The 23,747-nt window shown below is 36.3% G+C and overlaps 2 protein-coding genes across 16 annotated transcripts in view; one reads left to right on the forward strand and one right to left on the reverse strand.

Moving 5' to 3' along the window:
- The window catches only part of GRIA4 (glutamate ionotropic receptor AMPA type subunit 4), a 517,460-nt gene extending 506,549 nt beyond the window's left edge, over nucleotides 1-10,911 (forward strand). For 5 of the 9 annotated variants that reach the window (XM_049714079.1, XM_004284003.3, XM_049714078.1 and 2 more), the window contains 3 exons: nucleotides 1,590-1,704; nucleotides 3,899-4,033; nucleotides 8,416-10,911. In XM_049714079.1, the coding sequence (XP_049570036.1) occupies nucleotides 1,590-1,704; nucleotides 3,899-4,033; nucleotides 8,416-8,580 (415 nt within the window). In that variant the 3' untranslated portion in view covers nucleotides 8,581-10,911. Of the gene's footprint in view, nucleotides 1-1,589; nucleotides 1,705-3,898; nucleotides 4,147-8,415 lie in introns of those variants that run through there. The other 4 variants (XM_033413422.2, XR_007478959.1, XM_004284005.3 and 1 more) reach the window with 4 other exon arrangements.
- An 11,019-nt stretch (nucleotides 10,912-21,930) lies between these two features.
- The window catches only part of MSANTD4 (Myb/SANT DNA binding domain containing 4 with coiled-coils), a 40,287-nt gene continuing 38,470 nt past the window's right edge, over nucleotides 21,931-23,747 (reverse strand). For all 7 annotated transcript variants that reach the window (XM_049714117.1, XM_033413420.2, XM_049714115.1 and 4 more), the window contains one exon: nucleotides 21,931-23,068. The gene's annotated coding sequence lies outside the window, so the exon portion shown is untranslated. The remainder of the gene's footprint in view (nucleotides 23,069-23,747) is intronic.

Raw genomic sequence — 23,747 nt, forward strand, 5'->3', positions numbered from 1 at the left:
ATATTTTAGAAACTTTTTTCAGAAAAACAGTACCAAAAAAAATGGATTTTAGTTTAACTGTTAATCAGAAAACTCAATTAACCAGAAACCCCTATTTCCTAAGTCTTCTGTTGTTAATATTTTCAATTACACAGACCATTACAAACCCTGATTCAGGTACTTCCTAGCTGACTAGATGAGTTAACCTCTCTGTGCTTTGGTTTCCTCATTTGTAAAATACAGGTGATAATAGTAACTAAACATGTAAAATATTTTTAATAGTCCCTGGTACATAGTGAGTGCTCAGTAAATGTTAGGAATCATCATCACCATAATTATTAATGCATTACCTAGTTGTGTAGATAGGTTCATAGAATTAATCCCTTGGTAACCAAATAAATGTATGCTGTGTTTCTCCAAATGCACTCAATATTTCCTAGAAGAAGTGAAGCATTAGGAGATACAGCCAGACAAAATGATTGTGGCAGCCTTAAAAATGTCAAGAGGAATGCAAGGAGTCTCTCTCCGAATGTAAAAGCAAAAAGAAACGAAAACCAAACAACCACAAAAACAGTAACAACAGAAGATCCTAGGCGTTACTGCTTCCCATCCATCTTTTTAGGCTTTATTCTACACACACAGAGGTTAACATGGGAATGAAAGCCAGAAGAATTCTTAGGTTCCTCAGAACACTGACACTGACTGACAAGTGAAACTTTCCTCTCTGAGACTCCTTGTATAATATTTAGTATTGAAGGACTCAAAGACAGTAGAAAAGAAAAATGGAATTTTATAGTATGAGGAGTTTGTCTGTTTATAAAAATCTTGGTTACCCCTAACCTATCATGTATTTGTTCTAAGAATTTATAGAATATATTATAATTACTGCACTTTATACTTAGAATATATTCATATGGTAGACTCAAGATAGATGAAAATTATTTCTGGTGATATTATTTAAGTTAAATACTGCAATTCAGAAGGAAAATATCAGCATGGGCTTATACTTTAATGATTTACATATTTGTCTTATAAGGACTTTCCTCTGCATGAGGTGGCCCTTTGTCAGTAACACCTGACTCACCTTCCTCTTTCAATTAGGTCTTGGATGAGAGTGGCAAAGGAGTCAATTTAATGATGGATACTGTAGCCATACATTTAAGGCATAGAGTAAAATTCCACTAGCTGAATCATAATGCCGGCAAGAAATGAAACCAGTCCTACCTAGCTTCTATTTTAAGCCTGTCAACCTATAGCCACTTCCATTAATTTTGAAAGAAAAAAAGGAGCTTCTGGACTTTGAATGACTCCACGTTTATGGTGGGAAAACTGAAAATGCTCAAGAAACCCAATCCAGGCTAATAGTTTTGGATTCACAGTAATTGCATACATTTTATTTAAAAATCGTCCCTAGCAGCATGTGCCTGTTACCTAAAGCGATGGAGCAGGCCCCAGTTTTATGTCTGATTTGAAACCTGGGCCTACAGTACAAGACATAACACCTACTGTGGCCTCTGCTCTGTCACTTTGCCATGCGATTCTAATGTAGTTTTACTTGAATAACATAAAATAACATATATAATGTTATTTATGTTATTTTCCACGTGAAGAACTCCTGTAAACCTTGCCGTTTTGAAACTCAGTGAGGCAGGCGTCTTAGACAAGCTGAAAAACAAATGGTGGTACGATAAAGGTGAATGTGGACCCAAGGACTCTGGAAGCAAGGTCAGTCGCTGCAGTTCGGGGCCTCCTCTTGTGCTCACAAAGCAGTAAATGGGAGCAATTGTCAAGAGTATATGGAAACAGTAAAAACTAAATGTTTCTCTATACACTGCCTAAACTAGAAGCTAATGTCATAGATTTAAGCCAAAGGGAGTAGCTTCTCAGAAAATTGCAAACTGCTCCTCAATATTAAGGCTTTTAAATAAACAAATTAACTGTAAAAATATATAAAATAATAAAATTCCTATATTATTCTCAAATATACGTACCACTAATAAAAATAGTGCTTTTGGATTTGGTTTTTGTTTGTTTTGGAGGCAAAGACCATGAAATGTATTATTTCAAGAACTGATGTATTCTCAGAACAGGAAATGGGGAATTGATCAGCAGTCATCTACAGAAAGAATATTTTAAATATTAAATATATTTTATTCAGGAGTTCAGTCTTTTGTCACCATTTTGCCAAGCATTCCACTTTAGTTTGAAGATGACCTATTATATTTTTGTTCTGATAAACAGAGTAAACCTTCCAATTCTGTTCTAGCAAAATTATTTTAATAAATCAATGTTTACGAATAATATCTTCAGCTTCTAAGATCTCATTCATGAATTTTTTTTTAGAACAATGCAGGAACCTATAGGCCTGATCATGTTGAGTACAAATGAAAATAGTGTTACAAACAGTTATATTTTCATTTAAAGAAAAAAATGTAACAATTTATCAGTGAATCTAAACACGTGCACAAATTAATAGGACATAATGCCTGAAAGGCATTGTTGAGGATTCTTGAAATCTTCATTTATTTTTTCCTGTATCTTCTTTTAGAAAGAAAAAAATTATTGGTTATTCTACGACATTAAATAAGTGACTTACATATATAAGAGAACCTCAGTTAATTTAAGAAAGAGACAAAGTAATGTTAACTGATCTCTATTCAGGCTTCTCCCCGTGTTTTAATCACTTTTGTCTGCCTTTGAACCAGAGTGGAATGAGAAAAGCTTGGCCAAATAATGAAATAGCTATTTCAAGCCCTTATGTAAAGTTAGAGAAGCAAAAGTACTTAATGAGTGATTATTTTTAAAATGAAGTTACCCTAAATTTTTGGTCCAATCAGTTGATGTTATGGCTAAGAGAACAGTGTACATAGTAATTTTTAAAATTAAACCTTCTCCTAATAAAACTATTTAAGCTTGCACAAAACACACTGCTGACCACGGGGCATCCTTCAGGTAGTCTACCCAAAATACTTATTCAAATAATGTTATATAACATATATTTACAATTTATGAAAAATTATGAATTCTTGTTACAATTTTAATTGCAATTATATGCTTCCATATTTCAGACTATTTCTGAATTTATTATGAAATAATATGTATTCTAAATCTCTGGAGAATAATATGTCTAAAATATTAACTGATCAAGCATTTTTAAGTGAAATGGAATCATATTTTAAAGTCAATAAAAATAGTTATAAATCTGTCCATAAATAATTTAGTTCTCAACTGACCGTGGAAACATTTGTATATTTTTAAAGTATCTTTTTAAAAAGTTTCCAATGTGCTGCATATATAGTTATTCCTAAATAGTATATAATATGTTAAAGTGACACTTTCCAGGAGATTTCTTAAACAGATGTGACTAAAAGAACAAATAACATATACCCTAGCACACTATTTGCATGTATTTGGTAAAGTCATGATGAACAAAATGTGAAACTGCTAGCTTAAAGTCCCTTAGTTCTTTAAGTAGGAAGCATGCAGTTAAATTTATTCAAAAGAAATATCAAACATTAAAAATGTTTTAATGGAGGGAAAGCCAAAAGAGGTTTCCTTCACATGTAATTGGGTTTTTAAAATGTCATTTTCAAACTTAACAATAATAAGCCCACTTCTGCCCATGCTTATATATGGCTAAGTATAGTGGTTTTCATTGTATATTTAGCAATGATAAATGTTATAGATTTTATTGAATGTAATTACACACAATTTATTGGTAATCATCATAACTTCACTTCTGCCAAGACCTATAAGCTTTATGTTTAAATCCATAAAGCTACACCAGTGACTTATACATGTTAAATAATTTCAGGTTAAATTAAGCATTTACTTTAATTAGCTGTTTGGATTTCATGTGTTCTTTCATCTTCTGGATGTGACTTTGCACAGTTAACTCAAGTGTCTTTATCCCCCCCAGGACAAGACGAGTGCCTTGAGCCTGAGCAACGTAGCAGGCGTCTTCTACATTCTGGTTGGCGGCTTGGGCTTGGCAATGCTGGTGGCTTTGATAGAGTTCTGTTACAAGTCCAGGGCAGAAGCGAAGAGAATGAAGGTGGCAAAGAGTGCACAGACTTTTAACCCAACTTCCTCGCAGAATACCCAGAATTTAGCAACCTATAGAGAAGGTTACAACGTATATGGAACCGAAAGTATTAAAATTTAGGGGTAGGACTTAGGGCCTACTACAGTGAGTGGGTGATGCATTCTGTAAATGCAGTGTTGTGACCTGTCTGTGGTGGTATTGCTTGCTTCTAATTTACAGCTTTACATTTTTGAAAACTTCAGTGCACTGTTCAGTTTTCTCTGGCTGCAGATGTACTGTTTGAAACTTTATGTTGCCAATAGATATCTGCATTGAAAGTGTTCAAAAGACTAAAACAAACTTCCAGAATTGCTCTGTAAAATGTTTTAAACAGTATATTCTACCTGAAAATTGGGAGAAATTTGAAATTAGATCTGGGTTTCCTTGTACACAGAACAGGCTAATCTTCTCTGGAACAAACTAGTTTTAAGGTAAATGCTAACAAAGTAAGCATAAAACCTGTTTCAAATGATCAAAGCCTAGACAGTTGCCTATTTTTAATAAGGTTGTGTTGTTTTCTGAGAAAATATATGTAAAATCTCCAAGGCACATAGTAAGCACTCAATGAATTTTAGCTCCTATTCTAATTTGTTTTATATACATTAGCCATCTTTCTATATTTTTAAAGAGTGAAACCCTGCTATTTGTTCATCTGGCTGTAGTCCTTGAGTCAGACCTTTAGGCAGGAGTGATCATCAGAATATTGACTACAATCCACATTTATTAGATGAAATTCAACTTTTATTTTCACAGCATCACTAAGGTGAACAGGCATTTTAGGCAATTTCTCCATCAAAGATGTCAGCAATATATGTTCATTAGGAGAGACACAGTAAAAATAAAAATTGCAGTGAGTATTTATTGACTTTTGTTTTCATTTCAATTGCTTTTAAGTAAGCCAGATCAGTCCCACTTATACTCTTTCATCATGTGACAATAAAAAATTATAAGCATTCAGTAAAATATAGGATGGAGGTCATTTTTTTTAAGACTAAATGTCTAGTACTTTTTCCCTCTGATAATAGGAAATCGTTTTAAAATAAGATCTGGAAGCATTTGTTGTTGCTTTTCTTAAAGTCGGGTATCTAAATTCCATTTTCTGAAATTATATATAATGGCCATTCTATTAACAATGATAAATGAAACTTTGAACTCCCAAGAGACACTTAGTGCTTGAGGCACCCTAGAGTCAAACCCAATATAATTTTTATAAGAATAAGATGTATACCTGAGGTTATGCCAGGTAAACATGCTTGATTTTGATATTTATTTGTAAAAAAAACTATTGAGGGAGTTCCCTGGTGGCCTAGTGGTTAGGATTACGGGCTTTCACAGCTGTGGCCCAGGTTCAGTCCCTGGTCAGGGAACTGAGATCTCACAAGCCTGGTGGCATGGCCAAAAAAAAAAGCTATTGAAATACTTGTTAGTCTCTTAAAGCAAAGAGCAAAAGCCATCCCTCTTTAACCAAGATCTAATTGCTTTTATCCATAATCTAGAAATCAGTGACTGAGTACAACTGTACATAGATAAGCCCAAAGTGGTTCTTTCCAAATTTTGTGAAAAAGAATTGAGAACAAAATCCTCCATTCACTCAGATCAGAATGTTTAGAGTATGTCTTCTAATAGCAGAACAACAAATTATGATGATGTCAAGCTTTCTTAGCCATTATAGTAATGCTTTCAACTTAATATTTATAGAATTGTGGAGAGATTTTTCCCAAACTGCAAAAAACAATATCTGAGAAGTTTTCAGAGACAATTATTTGGACTTCATTCTGTGATGAATTTCATAAGATATCGTTTAAAAGTTTTCTTTAGCATAGCAAATGCATTCTAGAAAAATTCTAGAAATACTCATGGATGCTAGTTCAATACAAAGTTCTGGGAAATTGCTAGAAAGAGATATGAATTCCCAGGTTATGTACATAAAATTCACATGTAATAAATGTTTTTGGAGTCAGAACCTAGTACTGCAGTTCATCACATGAATTGCCTTTAGAGCTGAACTTTTAAGACAATAAATTTCAAATAAAAATAAAGCATTCAGGCTCCCCTGGTGGTGCAGTGGTTGAGAGTCTGCCTGCCGATGCAGAGGACACGGGTTCGTGCCCCAGTCCGGGAAGATCCCACATGCGGCGGAGCGGCTGGGCCCGTGAGCCATGGCCGCTGAGCCTGCGTGTCCGGAGCCTGTGCTCCACAGCCGGAGAGGCCACAACAGTGAGAGGCCCGCGTACCGCATAAATAAATAAATAAATAAATAAATAAATAAATAAAGCATTCATATCCATATGACTTTTTAAAAGACTTAATGGCATTCAGAGCAAATGAAATGATCTGATTCTGTAGAGAAGACTTGAGAGCAAGCATTTTCCATTGTACTCCCATATTAAATGGATTTTTCCTTTCAAAAATTCTATTGACCATAATTATGAAAATGACTGATAATTTAGATAATATTGTATCAGAATTTCAAAAACAAAACCTGAATGTCTACTTTAAAAGTGATCATCCCTCAAGGGAACACCTAATTAAGGTCACAGCCATTGGCCATAACATCCAACCAGAACCAGAACCAGACTATATGGTAAATTTATAAGAAAGTTTTCCAGTTTGAGTAGTCTCAGCAGGGTCACACAAAGATTAATAGAAACGACATTTTATGTAAGAAGCAGAAGATATAAGTATAGGAAATAAGAATGCAGAGAACTAAGAATACTAAGATTTAAAGAGAGAATAAGAAGTTGTCAAAGACTTATTAACACTCAGTTGCATTAATCCATAGAGAAGGAGAGATTACTTGAGAGTACATGGAATACTTCCTGTTTTGATATTTTCTTTTCCTCATAAAGGCAATCAAGAAAATAAAGGGAAAAAAATAGATTTTATGGCAAAAGCTTTCTGAAAAAATCACAATGCTCTTATTAATTATATTTTAATATTTCCTCTTCAAAAAACTTTAATAGATTTTTTTAAATAATTATTTTACTTAATATTAAATGTTGAAAGGGAATCTGAAGAAACAAAGTCAGACTGTCATCTTGGTTTGTTTTAATTTAGGGATGAGTAATTTCTATAGAGATTGTCTCCTGACTCCTGATTATAAAGATAAGTAAAATTTAATTTTTGAGACTGTTTACTAAAGGTGAACTATAATAATGACCTCAGTGTTTATCATACATACATCAGTAGCAATTTGACTTCAACTTTCTGAAGTTATCAGGGTAACTGATCTCAAAACCTTCTCATTATAACAGTTTCTAATCCAATTTTTATTTCATATTTAATACATCATTATTCTAATATTTAAGTTACAAGGCAGAATAAATACAGGGATGGAATTTCCTAAAGAATTAGGTAAACTTAAATTCACAACAGGGAATTAAGACACAATATGAGTTATGAGAAAGTTATGATAAGCCACAACAAACTTAGGGAATATCTCCTTTACCTTATTTCTTCTTGAGTTAACATTAAATTTCAGCTACTAGAAAGATTTTAACATTAAATTTCAGCTACTAGAAAGAATTTAAAGGCAATGAATGAACAGCAAGTAGATTTTCATAATAACACTGCCTGTTTCTCCTCAGTGTAGTATTGTTACCTTCTACCTAATATGACAGAACAAGAATATAATGAGACCTGACCCCATAACATCAATCCGGGAACTTCCCCAGTGATGACCGTTCAATGAGGCATTGAAACATGCCCCCTTTCAGTGCACTTCCCTTTAACCACTTAAAGCTTCTTAAAATATGAACTTTAACTTCCATAGTAGGCATAGAATGAACTTTATGTCACTAATTGTCCTATTCTGGGTCATATCTATAGCTGCTGTGAATGAATGAAAGTATCTGTGGATAGATCTGTGTTCTGAAGACAGGAATATCTGTCATAAATAGTCTATATATATATAGTTTGGTTAGACAATTCATCACAATTTTAAAAGTACAATCATTTAACTGTTAAGACATTTTATAACAAGAAAAAAAGATCCAAATAAAGAATGTTGTCAAACCTAAAGAAGCTTTTAAGTTGGACTAGAAATACCAGGGTGTAGAGTGCAGCAAGTTGAAAGATGTGTCCTGCCCAGATTTGCCAAACAAAATCTTGTTTTATGATTTTAGAATTAGTTCTTAAACAGATAGGACCACAAACTCTAGAGTGATTTATTCTTCCAGGTAGTTGAGCTTTTCTTTCCTGTGATAAGCAGTTTTCATATGACCAGAAGAATATGGAAAAAATGCAGATGTCTAATTATTGATATTTTGGTGTTTGTTGTGTCATATTTTGTTGAAAAGACAGAAATATTGTAACACTCCACATTCTTTCTGTTTCCTTTCCATGCAACCCAGCTGACCTTTTCTGAAGCCATAAGAAACAAAGCCAGATTATCCATCACTGGGAGTGTAGGTGAAAATGGCCGCGTCTTGACACCCGACTGCCCAAAGGCTGTACACACTGGAACTGCAATTAGACAAAGTTCAGGATTGGCTGTCATTGCATCAGACCTACCATAAAAACCAAAAAAATAATTGAGTGCCTTAATTAAACTGTGTTGGTGACTGATGGAAACGCAGCCCTGAGGGACATGCTAAGTGCAGGTCTTCGCAAACCAATCCTTTGGCTGAGAGCGGGAAGTACATCCTAAGGCGCTGAACATCAGCAGCAGCAACATGTGCATGAGCTCAGCTCGGAAACCCAAACTCAGATTTTATATCAGGAAAACTCAAAATTTAGAATTTTTGGGGGGGAGTGGGTGGGGGGAGCTGGGATGGGTGTATCAACAGCAACAGATTTCACTTGAGTGAACTTAAAAACTAATCAGACATGCAAGTTAGCACATTAAACTGTGAAGTTCTTGCTCAGAAAGGCCTCAGTCTTCACTCCAAGGGATAAAATAGTTACAGAAGTCAATGAATATGCTAACCTGTGTCTCCAGAACACCCATATATTCAATGGAAGACTATCCAGCCAAGAAAACAAAATCACTAAACTCTGATAAGAAAATAATAAACAAACATGTAAATCCTGTGAAAAAATTTAAAGGAAGTATTTACACTTACTTTGGAGAAAACAAATACTGAAACATGCTTGCTTTTTAACTGACGTAAATTCGGTAGAGGACAACACAATTCTTTTTTCTAACCATCTTAGGGAACAATACATTGCAATAATTGAAATAAATGCCACCACTGTAAGAAACTTTAGAGACTTTTTTAAAATAAAAGTTGTTGGTCATCTTCTTGTTTGCTGTAACCTTCACTCTGTCACATGAATCAGTGTCCACAGATTACATTTGTCTCACTACCAGGAACAAAAACAAAATGAAGACAACTTTAAAGTAAAATCATCAGTCCACAATGTAGACTCAGAAGAGACTACGGGTCACTCATATTATCTATATTATTTATAATCTTGTTCTGTGTACAAAATTGTGGTTTTTGTACCCACCAAAAAGAATAAACAACAGACATTCTTAAAATATTTACAGAGCTTAAAGTTTTTTCTTATCATTATAAAAGTTATTTGAGAAATTGTAAGACTATAGGTGGGATTGTAGAAGTAAATTGTGGGCCATATTTAAAAATGTAGCAAGCCCTTATTATTTTTGCATAGTAAGCTACTCTTTTTAACAGATCTTTGCTTCATTAGCAGTTAAATTGTCAAAGATGGAGTATTTAAATTGGGGAATGAATCATTGTCATAACAGCAACATACCTGGTAATTATGTACTGAAATTTTACTTGGCTGTATTTTGCTGCATAAAATAATGTGTCTCTTGGGCTTCTCTCCCCATTCCCATTGTTCCATTTAAATAATTTGAAGGCACTAATAATATTTTGTGGTAGACAACGTATGAAGAATTAGTCTTTGTTGAAAATTATACATGTTTATTTACAAAAATCACCTTAGTTATGTAGGGATTAAATTAACTTGGTTCAAAAGGAGGTTTAGATCATTTGAAATAATAAGTACCATAACACAGATAAACATCACAATACTTAGAGATCTTGGCAGAAAGCACAAGATAGGATGATTTTGGAAGTCTGGCCTTGAAGGATGAGTTGAGTTTTCATAGGTGGAGTTTTTACAGGTGTTAAAAACCTTATAGGTGAGCAGTGACCCAAAGTTTGGCTTGTCAATGGATTGTTTAAGGAGTATATGAGCTGAAGAGAAATGGGTGTGATATCATGGAAGGTAAAATTGGAAAAGTTGAAAGACTGATCACCTTGCTTCAACTCTCAAGATTCTCGTCCCCCATTCAATTTCTGTGCTGCAGTAAGAGCAATCTTAAAAAGTGCAAATCTGATAGCTTACACACACACACACACACACACACACACACACACATAGAGTTCCCTCAGGAAAAATTGCAAGCTCTTGAGCAAAGCAAATGAATTGCTTTATAATCTGGCCCTTACTTATTTCTTCCATGAATTCTCTCCCCTCTACCCAACTTCTGCTGCCCATAAATGAACCTCAAAAGCAGGGACACTGCATTTTCTATTTCCTCAAACTATAACACTTCCCTATTTCCTCTTTACCTGATTCACTGGTACACATTCTTCAGTACTCAAATCATATTTTACCTGCCCCAGGAAGATTTCCATGACTATCTACCAGCCCCTGCCCATGAGACTGAGTTAGGTGTCCTTTTGATGTTTTGTCCCCATCACAGCACTTACCATACTGCATTGTAATTGCCTGTGTACTTGTCTGTTTAACTACTAGACTGTAAGCTCTTTGAGGGCAGGGACTGTCTATCTTGTTCACAGTTGTATCCCCAGCACCCAGCACAGTGCCTGGTATATTGTAGGTGCTTAATAAACATTTGTTGAATGAATGAATGAATTGAATTGAATTAATTTAATAGAAGCAAAAAAAGACAACATCTTTCATCATTAACAGTCTTTTCCTCATTAACAGTGTGTGTTAAGTATATAGTGAGTCAAAGTGAAGAGTGAAGGTTGGCTGATTTCATGGCATTGTCTACCTCATTGTCTACAGCACTAAAAAAATATATATGATCTGATTAATTTTCTGATCAGATAAGAAGGTATTCCATGTAATTGTATCTAGCTATGAAGTAATTTGTTTAGCTAGAGAAACTATCATAAGGTGATTAAGGTTTTAGCCATGCTTCTAAAAATAGCTTTCATTTAAGTCACAGAGTGGATTAGTGATATAAATTTAAGAAGTTATATTTCTTATAGTTTTATTTCTATATTAGTAATACTATTATATGTTTAAATTTCTGTGTTCCTTATAGAATAATTTTGCCAAAAACAAAATTTTAAATTTGACTTTAGTAAAAAGTGATATCTATCTAATCTGAGGAAATGCTATAAAGCTAGGAAATGTGATTTTAAAACATGTATGTCTAAGTTAAAAACATTTAAGCTAAAAACCTTAGTTCCATAAAGTAAAGAACTTAATTACCAAGCAAGCATGATCACCATCTAGGGCAGAATTTCCTGAACATTTTAGGAAAAGCCAATTTTGAAACTATATCAGCTAGTACATGATGACCACATATGAAAGATATAAAGAGCCCTCAGGAGAACCACTTTGCTACACTCAGTTCAATAGCTACTAATTGAAAATGCCACACTGTTACTACACTTGTTTCAGGCTTGCTTCAGGTTGCTCCCTGGTCTCCCACTTATCAACTGTCAACTCATTCCATTTCCCTAAGGCATAGCACATAGTGGGTGTTCAATATATTTGTCAGTGCATAAACACAACTTTATATAGTCAGTATCAGTGAAAAAAATGGTCTAATAGCTTTCCCAGAAAATAGACTATCCCAATTTTCAAAATCAATAAAGTGTTAATAAGAACTAAATGAAAAGTAACATCTAGGAGAGTTTCTGAAAAGACAAATTGAAATTGCACAGATTCATTTGCCTTATATTTATCAATATGATGCTGCATGAAAAGTGTGCTTTTTCATGCACATTCATAAACAGTTTTTAATTTCACATAGTCCAGCAGGCTAGAGTACTTAGCATTTGTAAAACCAAATGCAAATGTAATCAGTAGTATGTTTATATATTTTCTAAACAGCTAGTACCAGTAATATTTTCAAAAGAGAGCTGCTCTTTAAGAAAAGATTTTGATAAATTATGAAGAGCAAGAGATGAGATTTGGAAATTGTATCTCAAAAAACAAGAGAGAGATAAATTATTTTCCATGAAATAAGAATAACCCATTTATTTATCTTGCTTTAATTTCATTTTCTTTGGGTGAAAAAGTGGACTGAAGAATGAGGAAAAATAAAAGATTAGGGAAAAAAGAGACATTAAGGGAGCAGAAATTGGGTAAAAGGCCGATAGGATTGGGTGGCCAAAAGAGCTTACAGGAACAGGAATGTTTGGCATATGATTTTTCCATTGTAGGTATGCAATGTTTGATGTATTCCTTTTCCCATGACCTGCAGATTAAAATTTCCTACATGCCACAGACTGGTATTTGTGGTTGGATTAAAGGAGGGAGTCAAGGAGAAAATTCTAAATCCCATGTTTGGGTTGATGCCAGAAATAGCCCTAATAATATGTCTGCTTCCCACAAAAATGTGCAGAAATCTAGATTGAAACTTGTCCTTCCACATGGCAAAGAATGAAGTTCATTTTACTTTTTTCTGGATTTGAAGAAGATGGCAGGTTAGGAAGACCTCCAGAATACATAAACTGTTTTTTAGCCACTTGTGCTGACTGCAAAGTGTCATGAACAACAAAATAAATCATAAAACATAGATCATTATTTAATTATATAATAAGATCATTAAGTAAATAATCTGTTAAATTATAATGTCTAATTCATGGCTTGAATGAAGTTATTTATGAGATTTGTAATCCTGTAATCCCAAACACAACGAGAATCTGCTTAAGTAGAAGATTATTATAACTTCCCCCTCAGAGTTCATACACTTGGCCAACACTTCTAAAGTTCCTAAACATTTAGTAATGGCTGAAAACTGTGTCATTGGCAATCAGTATTTCAATATATGATTGAATGAGCTGATTGACTAAATGAATAAAGGAACTAATGAGTGAAAACCAACTAAAGACGTTCGTGATCATTGCCTGTATAGAAATTTCTGTCAGCTCCCTGAGCTAATTTTCTGCATAAATGTGAATGCTTTTAACATTTTCTAACAAAGAAGGTATCTGAAACAATTTAGGCCATATCTGTATACATCTAGAGAATGACCTTAGTCACTGAAAACTGGTGCAATTCCAAACTTCTAAAATGTGGGGGTTGATTAATTCTACCTGCCTGAGACTTTCTCAGAGCCATACTTTACAACAATATTTTGTTTATAACTCTAAACACAATCAAAGTCTATTAGCATCATGAATCTTCTAAGACCACCATCAGAGCAGGTCAGAGCTTCCAGATCTTTGGGCCTCAGACCTGTACAGGAAATTCTGATACTTTGACTTGAGTTTCACTTGAAACTTTCAACCCATTAGGCCTACCTCCATGTCATCTTTGGTCACAGCCACACTTCGAAATTATCCCAATAATCTCTCTCTCTCATCCCACATTCTCCTCCCAACATTCTTCTGCACTTCTCATCTTTCTCCCCATTCATCTTCTCACTGCTTCCCTCTCTCCCTGACTTTGCCACCATTCTTCCTAGTGTCTTCATTATAAAGTTAGGAAACTCCTGATAGCCTCAGTCTCTCCCCAGAGCACTGTCCAATCTCCTAACAATATCACTCCACATACAGTAGTGGAATTTAGAAGGAAAAGGAATGGCAATCCTTACAATTATACATCTTCCATGCATTAAAAAACCTCTCCTCTTTGAAGTGTATGTCATGTAAGCACACTGTCAAAATGGACTGCCTACTTGTCCATTTTGTCTGCTGACTTCTCTGTCATTGCCTCACATTCATCAAGGACTATGGCATTTGGCTTATTCATTCTTTCCAAGTTCTCTTATCGTATTGAACAACTTCAAGGTCAATGTAGGTGCTTCATGTAAGCCCTAGCCCTGCAGTTCTTTTACCCTATGTTATTTAAGTCACCCATACCAATAGACATGTAGCAGACCTTATGATTATTTACCTTCTTATCTTTCTCCAGATGATAACTCAATTCTCACCTTCCTTTCATACCCTAGTCACTAAAAAGAGTGGCCTTTTATCCCTTGTTTAACCCCTCTATTTGGCTCCATCACTTTACCAAAATGTCCATCCCAAGGTCACAAGTAAACATCCTATAGCTGTATTAACTAAAAATTTTTAATGTGGATCTAAACCAATTAATCTCTTTACTTTTCAGTTTTCCCCCTAATCTCCTGTTTATTCCTTCTCAGTCTATTTTATGTTCATTATTTCCTCCAACCAAACCTTACATGTTGATATACCCAGGGTTGTATCCTCTTCCCCTTTCTCTTCTCAGGACATAAACCACCTGGTTGATCTCACCATCATTAAGATGTCTACAATCATCTATACATTATTAGCTCAGAAATCTTTATCTTCCATTCTAGTCTCACATATCCAGTTTTCTAGTGGTTATCTCTTTTTGACTTAATTGCAACTTGTCAAACTTTCACTATACATTCCTACCTCCTTTTATATTCCCTCAATGGCACTAACATTTACCTAATCTCCCAAATTAGAAACATGAGAATCATTCCAGAACCACTTTTCTTCATCATTCTCACATATAATTAATCAACATCTTAAATTTCTTTTTTTTTTTTTTTTTTGCGGTACGCAGGCCTCTCACTGTTGTGGCATTTCCCGTTGCGGAGCACAGGCTCCATACGCGCAGGCTAAGCGGCCATGGCTCACGTGCCCAGCCACTCCGCGGCATGTGGGATCTTCCCGGACCGGGGCACGAACCCATGTCCCCTGCATCGGCAGGCGGACTCTCAACCACTGCGCCACCAGCGAAGCCCCTTAAATTTCTTGTATGTCCTGAATATCTCCTTATTCTGTCCCATGCTCTTCATCCATACAATGACTGACTTAATCAAGGACTCAATCTCTCACTGTAAGTACTACAGTTGTATCCTAATAGGTTTCCTTGCTTCTTTTCTCACTTATATCCCCCTCTAGTCCATTTCTACATGGCTGCCAGAGAGATTTTTCTAAAACACAAATATGATCCTGTCACCTTCCTGATTAAAATAATTCAACATCCATTATATGAGGCCTATCAACATCTCTAGTATGTTCCCTCACCCACTTTTCATTCCATTAATGCCAAATTACTATCACAGCTCTAGTTTTCAGAATGCTTCATGTTCTTTCCCTTCTAAGTCTTGCCAAATATTACCTCTACCTGAAATGTGTCTGTTTCAAAAATTATTCCTAACTATAACCAACAGAACTACTTTAGTCCAGTTAAGCAAAAAGTGAATTTATTAATGAATACTAGAGAATTCACAGAATCTCTGGAAAACACAGAGAGTCAGACATGAAGCCAAAGCAGCCAAGAACAATGCCTAAGTTATATCACTGATCTGCCCCTAACTATCAGTGGACACATATATCAGAGCAAGGACACTGAACAAGGGACACTGCTGTTAGGACTTCTGTTTCTACTGCCTCTGAAGGTGGGGTGCCTCCCAGCATACTCTGTCACCTTCTCAGGAAATGGGCTCCATGCATGGCCTCTTTCCAATCAAAACTGCAGGCATGAATTCTAACTGGTGGTTTTAGATGATAACTCAGTTCTCTCCTTCCTTTTGCACAAGGGAGACAGGGAAACCAAATACTGGCTTCCACTTTAGGGAAGCATACTGTGGAAAATATATGTAAGAAGATATTCAAAAGAAGCTGAGTGGGCACGAAGTGTGGCATATATCATCTGTCCCTTTGTGCCTAATTCCTACTCATCCAACAAGAAGCATTCTGGAAATCATATCTTTGGGTAGACATTCCTGATTCTCTCAGTTTGGAGATCCCTCTTTTTTGTTTCCCTAAGTACTGTGTGTGCCTCTATAACAGCATTTATACCACTGTTACATGGTTAGTTTTATAAACTTCTTCAGTTTATCTTTCTAGACTCTTTGGTTCCAGAGGCAACAATGAGTACCAGAATTAGCTTTAGAGTCAGACAGAACTAAGTATAAATCCTTTTTGGGGGCATTTACCCTCTAACCTCTGGAAAAAAGCCGGTTGTTTCATCTGTAAGATAGAAACAAGAATACCTAGCATTTGATGTTGCTGTGGAGAATGAATGTTCATAAATTGCTTATCACAGCATCTGGTAACAGGAGCTCAATAAAAAAAACTATATTTATTTTATCTCTATATCCTTCGACTTCTGCTTCTACCTAGGATAGAAAGCTGCAAAAATGTCACTTTCACCCTAACAAGAAAAAGCCAAATAATCAAAAAAATAAAATCATAACTTTTTTTGTGCAAGTCAGGGAACTTCTCATGGCATCCAAGTAAACTGAATTTGGAAAAAGGACAAATCCCTTCAGGGAGTGATGGGATACAGAAACAGTTTCACACACTTAGTACAGCAGAGAGGAGGTGACACTGTTCTTACCAACACAAGTGGGTAAGAAGAATTCAGCTTAAATGTCAAGACATTCTTAAAGGCCAAGTATTGGCTAGTAGGTCAGTTTGAAATAGCTGAGGACCCTGAACCACGAGAATTCAAACTTACTTGCAATCTCTTTCTCATGACCCTTCACTGAGTGCTCAGAAGAAAGATTGAGGCCAGGGTGGAAGACTCCTTTGGTGAAGCAGGTATGCATGAGGTGAATAGCACCTACTGCGGGACACTTAACATGTCCCGCATGACTTCCCAGACCCTTTTGTTCTACAAATCAAAAGTCTCAAGCTACTGGAGGAGGATTAGCAAATCCTTTTCTCTCCATCAAACAAAGAATTATTGCTTTTGGAGAAATAATTGAATAACTGAACTAACTGAAGCCCCCCTGAGGAGGCATAGGAAACTGTCATGGGCCCAAGATTCTACACCAACACTCTGCAGACATCTACTGCTACTGGCAAGAGGCAGGAATTTCTCACCCAAAATAGACTACAGCTTTGATTCTAAGAGATGGAAGGATAGGAATACTGAGAAAGTCTCACTCTCAATGCCAAAGTAATGCCTGCCTATGACTGATGCTAGACAAGCATAACAGAAAATCCTAGTTTGCTCCCATGACAAGCCTAGTACTGATTAACAAGCAACAGCTGTCTGCTACTGAGCAGAGGGATAAGAGTGTGGAGAGAGGTCTCTACAGTGGTAAAAGTGTGAAGGAATGGCTGAAAGCTTATGGGAGGAACAGGAACACTGAGAAAAACTCTCTTGCACCTCAGTCTCCACATTAAGCACAGGGTAACAGCAGCCCATAACTAGACGACTTCGAAATCTATGGTATACTGAAGGTAATGCTAACGACAACAAAATCCAGTACAACTCCTAATTAGATTTACTCAACACCCCCAAAACAAAGTCCTGACCAAAAAAAAAGAAGTGCCATTTACACATGTAAATATTACTTACTTCAGTCTCTCCTGTTCTTCTGCCTACAACTTCCAGTATTTAATCAAAAATTACAAGGCACACACACAAATAAAGCCCATCATCAAGAAATAAACTAATAAACAGAACATACCCAGCTGCTGGAACTATAACACAGGGTCTTTAAATAAATGCATTAGGCAAAATTCTAAGATGGCCCCTAATGAGGCAAGCTCTTGTATAATCACAAGTGCAGGTCTTTGAATATGATACATTATATGGGAAAATGGATTTTTTTCAGATGTCATTAAGGTCCCTAACCAGTTGATTTCATCAAAAGGGAGTTTATTATGGGTGGGCCTGACCTAATAAAGTGAGTTCTTAAAAGGAGGCCTAGAGGTAAAAAAAGAAGAGAGATGCACTGCTGCTGGCCTGAAAGAATGCCATTTGTGAATAGCCATGTGGCAAGGAAATGAAGGGGCTTAAAATACATGAAAATGTAAAATTAATAACAATAATGACAAAGGAAGGGAGGGCAAAATTGAAAGTACACTATGTGAAGTTTCTTACACTGCACATGAAATACTATAATAGTATTTGAATGTAGATTTGAATGTAGATTTGAATGTAGATTTGAATGTAGATTTTGAAGTGCTCATATGTTCGGTCCATATATATTTACAATTGTTATATCTTCTTCTTGTATCGATCCCATGATCATTATGTAAGACTTATAACAGTCTTATTTTAACATCTATTTTGTCTGAGACAAGTATTGCTACTCCAGCATTCTTTTGATTTCCATTTGCATGGAATATCTTTTTCCACTTCCTTACTTTCAGTCTGTGTGTGTCTTTAGATCTGAAGTGAGTCTCTTGTAGGCAACACAGATATGAGTCTTGTTTTTATATCCATTCAATCACTCTGTCTTTTGATTGTAGCATTAAGTCCATTTACATTTAAAGTAATTATTGATATGTATGTTCTTATTGCCATTTTTTTAATTGTTTTGGGGGTTTTATAGGTCCTTTTTGTTTCTTCTTCTTGTATTCTCTTCTCTTGTGATTTCATGACTATCTTTAGTGTTATGTCTGGATTCCTTTTTCTTTTCTGTGTAGTATCTATTATAGATTTTTGGTTTGTGGATACCATGAGGTTATATATAACTATATATATAACTATATAACTATATAACTATATATATATATATCATTGTTTTAAGTTGCTTATCTCTTAATTTCAAAAGCATTTTTAACAACCCTGTCTTTGTACTCTTCTCCCCTAACATTTACTGTTTTTGATAGTGTGATTTACATCTAATTGTTTTGTATATCACTTAATTGCTTATTGTGAATACAGATGATTTTACTACTTTTAACCTTCCCACTAGATTTGTGCATGGATGTTTTCTTACCTTTACTGTATATTTGCTTTTACTGATGTGATTTTTCCTTTCATAATTTTCACGTTTCTAGTTGTGGTCTTTTCTTTTTCACTTAGACAAGTTCCTTTAACTTTTCTTGTAAAGTGGTTGTAGTGCTGAACTCTTTTAGCTTTTGCTTGTCTATAAAGCTTTTGATTTCTCCATGAAATCTGAAGGAGAGCCTTGCTGGGTAGAGTATTCTTGATTATACGTTTTTCCCTTTCATCACTTTAAATATTTCATGCCATTCTCTTCAGGCCTGCAGTTTCTGCTGAAAAATCAGCTGATAGCCTTATGGGAGTTCCCTTGTATGCTATTTGTTTCTTTTCCCTTGCTGCTTTTAATATTCTGTTTATCTTTAATTTTTGTCATTTTGATTAATGTGTCTTGGTGTAGTTCTCTTTTGGTTAATCCTATATGGAACTCTCTGTGCTTCCTGGACTTGTATGACTGTTTCCTTTCCCAGTTTAGGGAAGTTTTCAGCTATTAAATATGTTCTCAGCCACTTTCTCTTTCTCTTCTCCTACTGGGACCCCTATAATTCAAATATTAGTGTGTTTGATGTTGTCCTAGAGGTGTCTTAAACTGTCCTCATTTCTTTTCATTCTTTTTTATTGTTTCTGTCTAGCATCAGTGGTTTCCACTACTCTGTCTTCTGTCTTGCTGATCTGCTCCTCTGTACCATTTAGTCTACTGTCCTTTTAGTGTATTTTAGTGTATTTTTCATTTCAGTTATTGTATTCTTCATCTCTGTTTTATTGTTATTTATATTTTCTCTTTGTTAAAAACTTCCAAATTCTCACTCTGTGCATCCATTCTCCTCCCAAGTTATCTGATCATCTTTTATAATCACTACTCTGAACTCTTTCTTTGGTAGATTGCTTATCTCCATTTCACTTAGTTCTTCTGGGGTTTTATCTTTTTCCTTTATTTGGAACATGTTCCTCTGTCACCTCATTTTGCCTAAGTTGCTGTTTTTCTTTTTATGTATCTGGTAGGTTGTTTACATTTCCCAACCTTGGAAAAGTGACTTTTTGTAGGAGACGTCCTATGCATCCTTATGCATCCGTCCACTCTCATCACTTGAGCTATATGCTCTAGGGATTCCTCCTATGAGAGCTGCATGTATCCTTCTGCTGGTTGTGGTGGGGAGCAGGTCCACAGACTGTGGAGCTGTTGTTTTCTTATGACTGGTATCTTCCCCCTGGTAGTTGAGGCTTGTCTAGAAGCTAGAGACTCTAGGGCTGTTGCTCACCCACTAATGGGAAAGCCATTTCCTGGGGCTAGTGCTGGCCTAGTGGCAGGCAGAGCTGGGTCCTGGAGTCTGATTGCAGCACCCAGGGATCCCTGAGTTGATGTTAGATCACTGGTGAGTAGGGCATGTTTCTGACACAGCTGGGTGTGGGTTCTGGCGTGTCCTGAAGCTTGTGGTGGCCTGCTAGTGCGTAGGGCCAGGGCCCAACCCATCTCAGTACAGGATCTGGCCTGCTGGTTGAAGGGAGGACAGGTCCAGAGACTGTGGAGCTGTTGTTTTCTCACAACTGGTGCCTGCCCCCTGGTAGGTGAGGCTTGTCTAGAAGCTAGTGCAGGCTCTCTGGAGGGCAGGGCTATGTATATAAGCCTGATTTTTACATAATGGTATGATATTGTGGTTTATAATAAATATATATTTTGTCATCATCCCCATTTCTGGCATGGGGCTCCTGAAACCCTTGTAATTTGCTGAGTGATAGGGGTGGCTTTTATTTTAATGAGGAGACTCTGTGTGGGCTCCTGGATGGCCATTCACCAGAAAGACCAAACCATTATTTGAAGCTTAGAATTTTCAGCCCCACCCCTTATTCTCTTGAGAAGGGAGAAGAGCTGAAAATGGAGTTAATAGTCCATCGTGTCTGTGTGATAACTCCTCCATAAAAATCCCAAAAGTATGGTGTTTGGAAAGCTTCCAGTTCTGTGAACATCCATTTACTGAGAGGGTGATGCACCTTCCACAAGGGCAGAAGCTTTTGTACTCAGGACCCTCCCAGACCTTGTCCTTTGTATCTCTTTATCTGGTTGTTCATCTGTATTCTTTATCATATCCTTTAATAAGCTGGTTAAGTGTTTCCCTGAGGTCTGTGAGCTGCTCAGCAAATTATTAAATCCAATGAGGAGCAGGTAATGGGAAGCTCTCATTTGTAGCCAAGTCTGACAGAAGTTGTGGGTAACTTGGGACTTCCCTGGTGACACAGTAGTTAAGAATCCACCTGCCAATGCAGGGGACATGGGTTCGAGCCCTGGTCTGGGAAGATCTCACATGCCACAGAGTAACTAAGCCCATGCACCACAACTACTGAGCTTACGCTCTAGAGCCTGTGAGCCACAACTACTGAGCCCATGTGGCACAACTACTGAAGCCTGCATACCTAGAGCCCATGCTCTGCAACAAGAGAAGCCACCCCAATGAGAAGCCTGTACACTGCAACAAAGAGTAGCCCCCACTCACTGCAACTAGAGAAAGCCCACGTGCAGCAATGAAGACCCAATGGAGCCAAAAAAAAAAGAAGTTGTGAATAACTTGGGAACCTACTATTTGCCACTGGCATCTGAAGTGGGGTGGGAACAGTCTTACGGGACAGAGACATTAAATTACAATTTTGAATTAAATTATAGGACACCAGCTGGTGTTGTGTAGGATTGCTTGGTGTTGGGGAAAAAAATCCCCACATAGTTGGCGACCAGAAGTGTCAGAAGTGAAGTGTTCTGTGTGAGGAGTAAGAGGGACACATAGAAGGAAGACTGCTAAGTTTTTCTAACGCAATGGTTGTAAGCTTCAGTTAAGTATTACCAGTTTAAGTTCACTCATCAGAAAGCAATTTGTAGTGGGTATAAACAGTAAGAATATGTTACGTCTTTAAATGAATCTAACTCCTTTTCCTAGGCCAATATTAGAGTGAGACCAGTGAGACAACTGCTTTAAGAGCAAAAATTAAGGGGAAATCAAATAACTCAGTAATCAAGTTAAATAATATTTTATTGCAATATGCTTTTAAAAATCAAAATTGCTACAAAACATTTTGATAAAACATCAAAATTTTAAACAAAGATAATATTCAGAGAGCTCCATGTCAAGCCATATGAGACTGTGAAGTAAAAGAAAAAATGTCCCTATATAAGTTTTTTGTTTGTAATGGTTAGCTTTTATTATAGAATATTAAGGTAGTTGAAAAAATATTGAAAATTTAAAAAATAGATGTATTAAACCAACAATATTATTTTAGGTTTAAATATTTTATTTATATCAAAACAAAATGTATTACCTTTTTTTTTTTTTTTTTTTTTGCTGTACGTGGGCCTCTCACTGTTGTGGCCTCTCCTGTTGTGAAGCACAGGCTCCGGATGCGCAGGCTCAGCAGCCTTGGCTCACGGGCCCAGCCGCTCCGCGGCATGTGGGATCTTCCCAGACCAGGGCACAAACCTATGTCCCCTGCATCAGCAGGCGGACTCCCAACCACTGCGCCACCAGGGAAGCCCCTGTATTACGTTTTTACTTTCTTGGCTTTAATCAAACAAACTCATAGTACTTTCAAAATTAACTTCTTTATCTTCTTTTCAATTGAGAGAATTGACATTTTTGACACTTTTTTAAAATAAGTAAACATCTTCAATAATTTTTAATTAACTTCAGCTTACTGAAACTTCTTTTGCAAGGTAGCAAGGTACCATTTGTTTTACTATGTCAATTTTTAAGTTTCCAAAATTTCATATTTTGTTTATCAAGAGTTTTGCATGAATTTTTAAAAATTATTTTTAAAATTAATTTATTTTATTTTTGGCTGTGTTGGGTCTTCATCGCTGTGCGCAGGCTTTCTCTAGTTGTGGTGAGCGGGGGCTACTCTTCGTTGCGGTGCGTGGGCTTCTCATTGTGGTAGCTTCTCTTGTTGTGGAGCACAGGTTCTAGGCACACGGGCTTCAGTAGTTGCAGCACACGGGCTCAGTAGTTGTGGCTCTCAGGTTCTAGAGCACAGGCTCAGTAGTTGGGGCACATGGGCTTAGTTGCTTCACGGCATGTGGGATCTTCCCGGACCAGAGCTCAAACCTGTGTCCCCTGCATTGGCAGGCGGATTCTTAACCACTGTGCCACCAGGGAAGCCCTGCATGAATTAAAAAAAAAAAATACTGCATTAAAATGAATTTATCTATTACTTAGTTTTTTGGTGTGCCATTAAATTTTGCACCATACCAAGTGCCACATCCCGTGCTCCAGCCATAGAAAATCACTTGTCCACACCTAAGCATGACAAGAGTTAATCTTCTGAGTCTTTGTCCATGCAGTACCCTCTGACTGAAAGCTCTACTCTGCTCTGTTTTTGCCTTTGGTAACAAAATCTACCTAGTACCCACTCCTTTTAGGAAACTTCCTGAATACCACTCTTAAGAAAAACTGATCACTCCCTTCCTCAGGCCCCACTAAATCTTGTACATGCTTCTATCAGATTACTTATCATCTGTCTACTCCAAATGTATTCATTGCTACACATTCAAGGGTAGGAACTGTCTCATACAATTTTGTAACATTTGTGCCAGCACAGGTGCTCAGGAACACTTCATAAATATTGAATGGAGGGAAAGAAAAAGGGGGAGGAAATGAGGGAGAGAAGGGTGTAAGAGAAGAAAGTTGTCTAATAAATATGGGGATATATGTATACATACAGCTGATTCACTTTGTTGTACAGTAGAAAATAACACAACATTGTAAAGCATTTATACTCCAATAAAGATGTGAAAAAAAATATTGCATACTTGGTCCTGGGTTGATTTAAGGCTGAGGAA

Source organism: Orcinus orca, chromosome 8, assembly GCF_937001465.1.
Source record: "Orcinus orca chromosome 8, mOrcOrc1.1, whole genome shotgun sequence".
Taxonomy (NCBI): Eukaryota; Metazoa; Chordata; class Mammalia; order Artiodactyla; family Delphinidae; genus Orcinus; species Orcinus orca.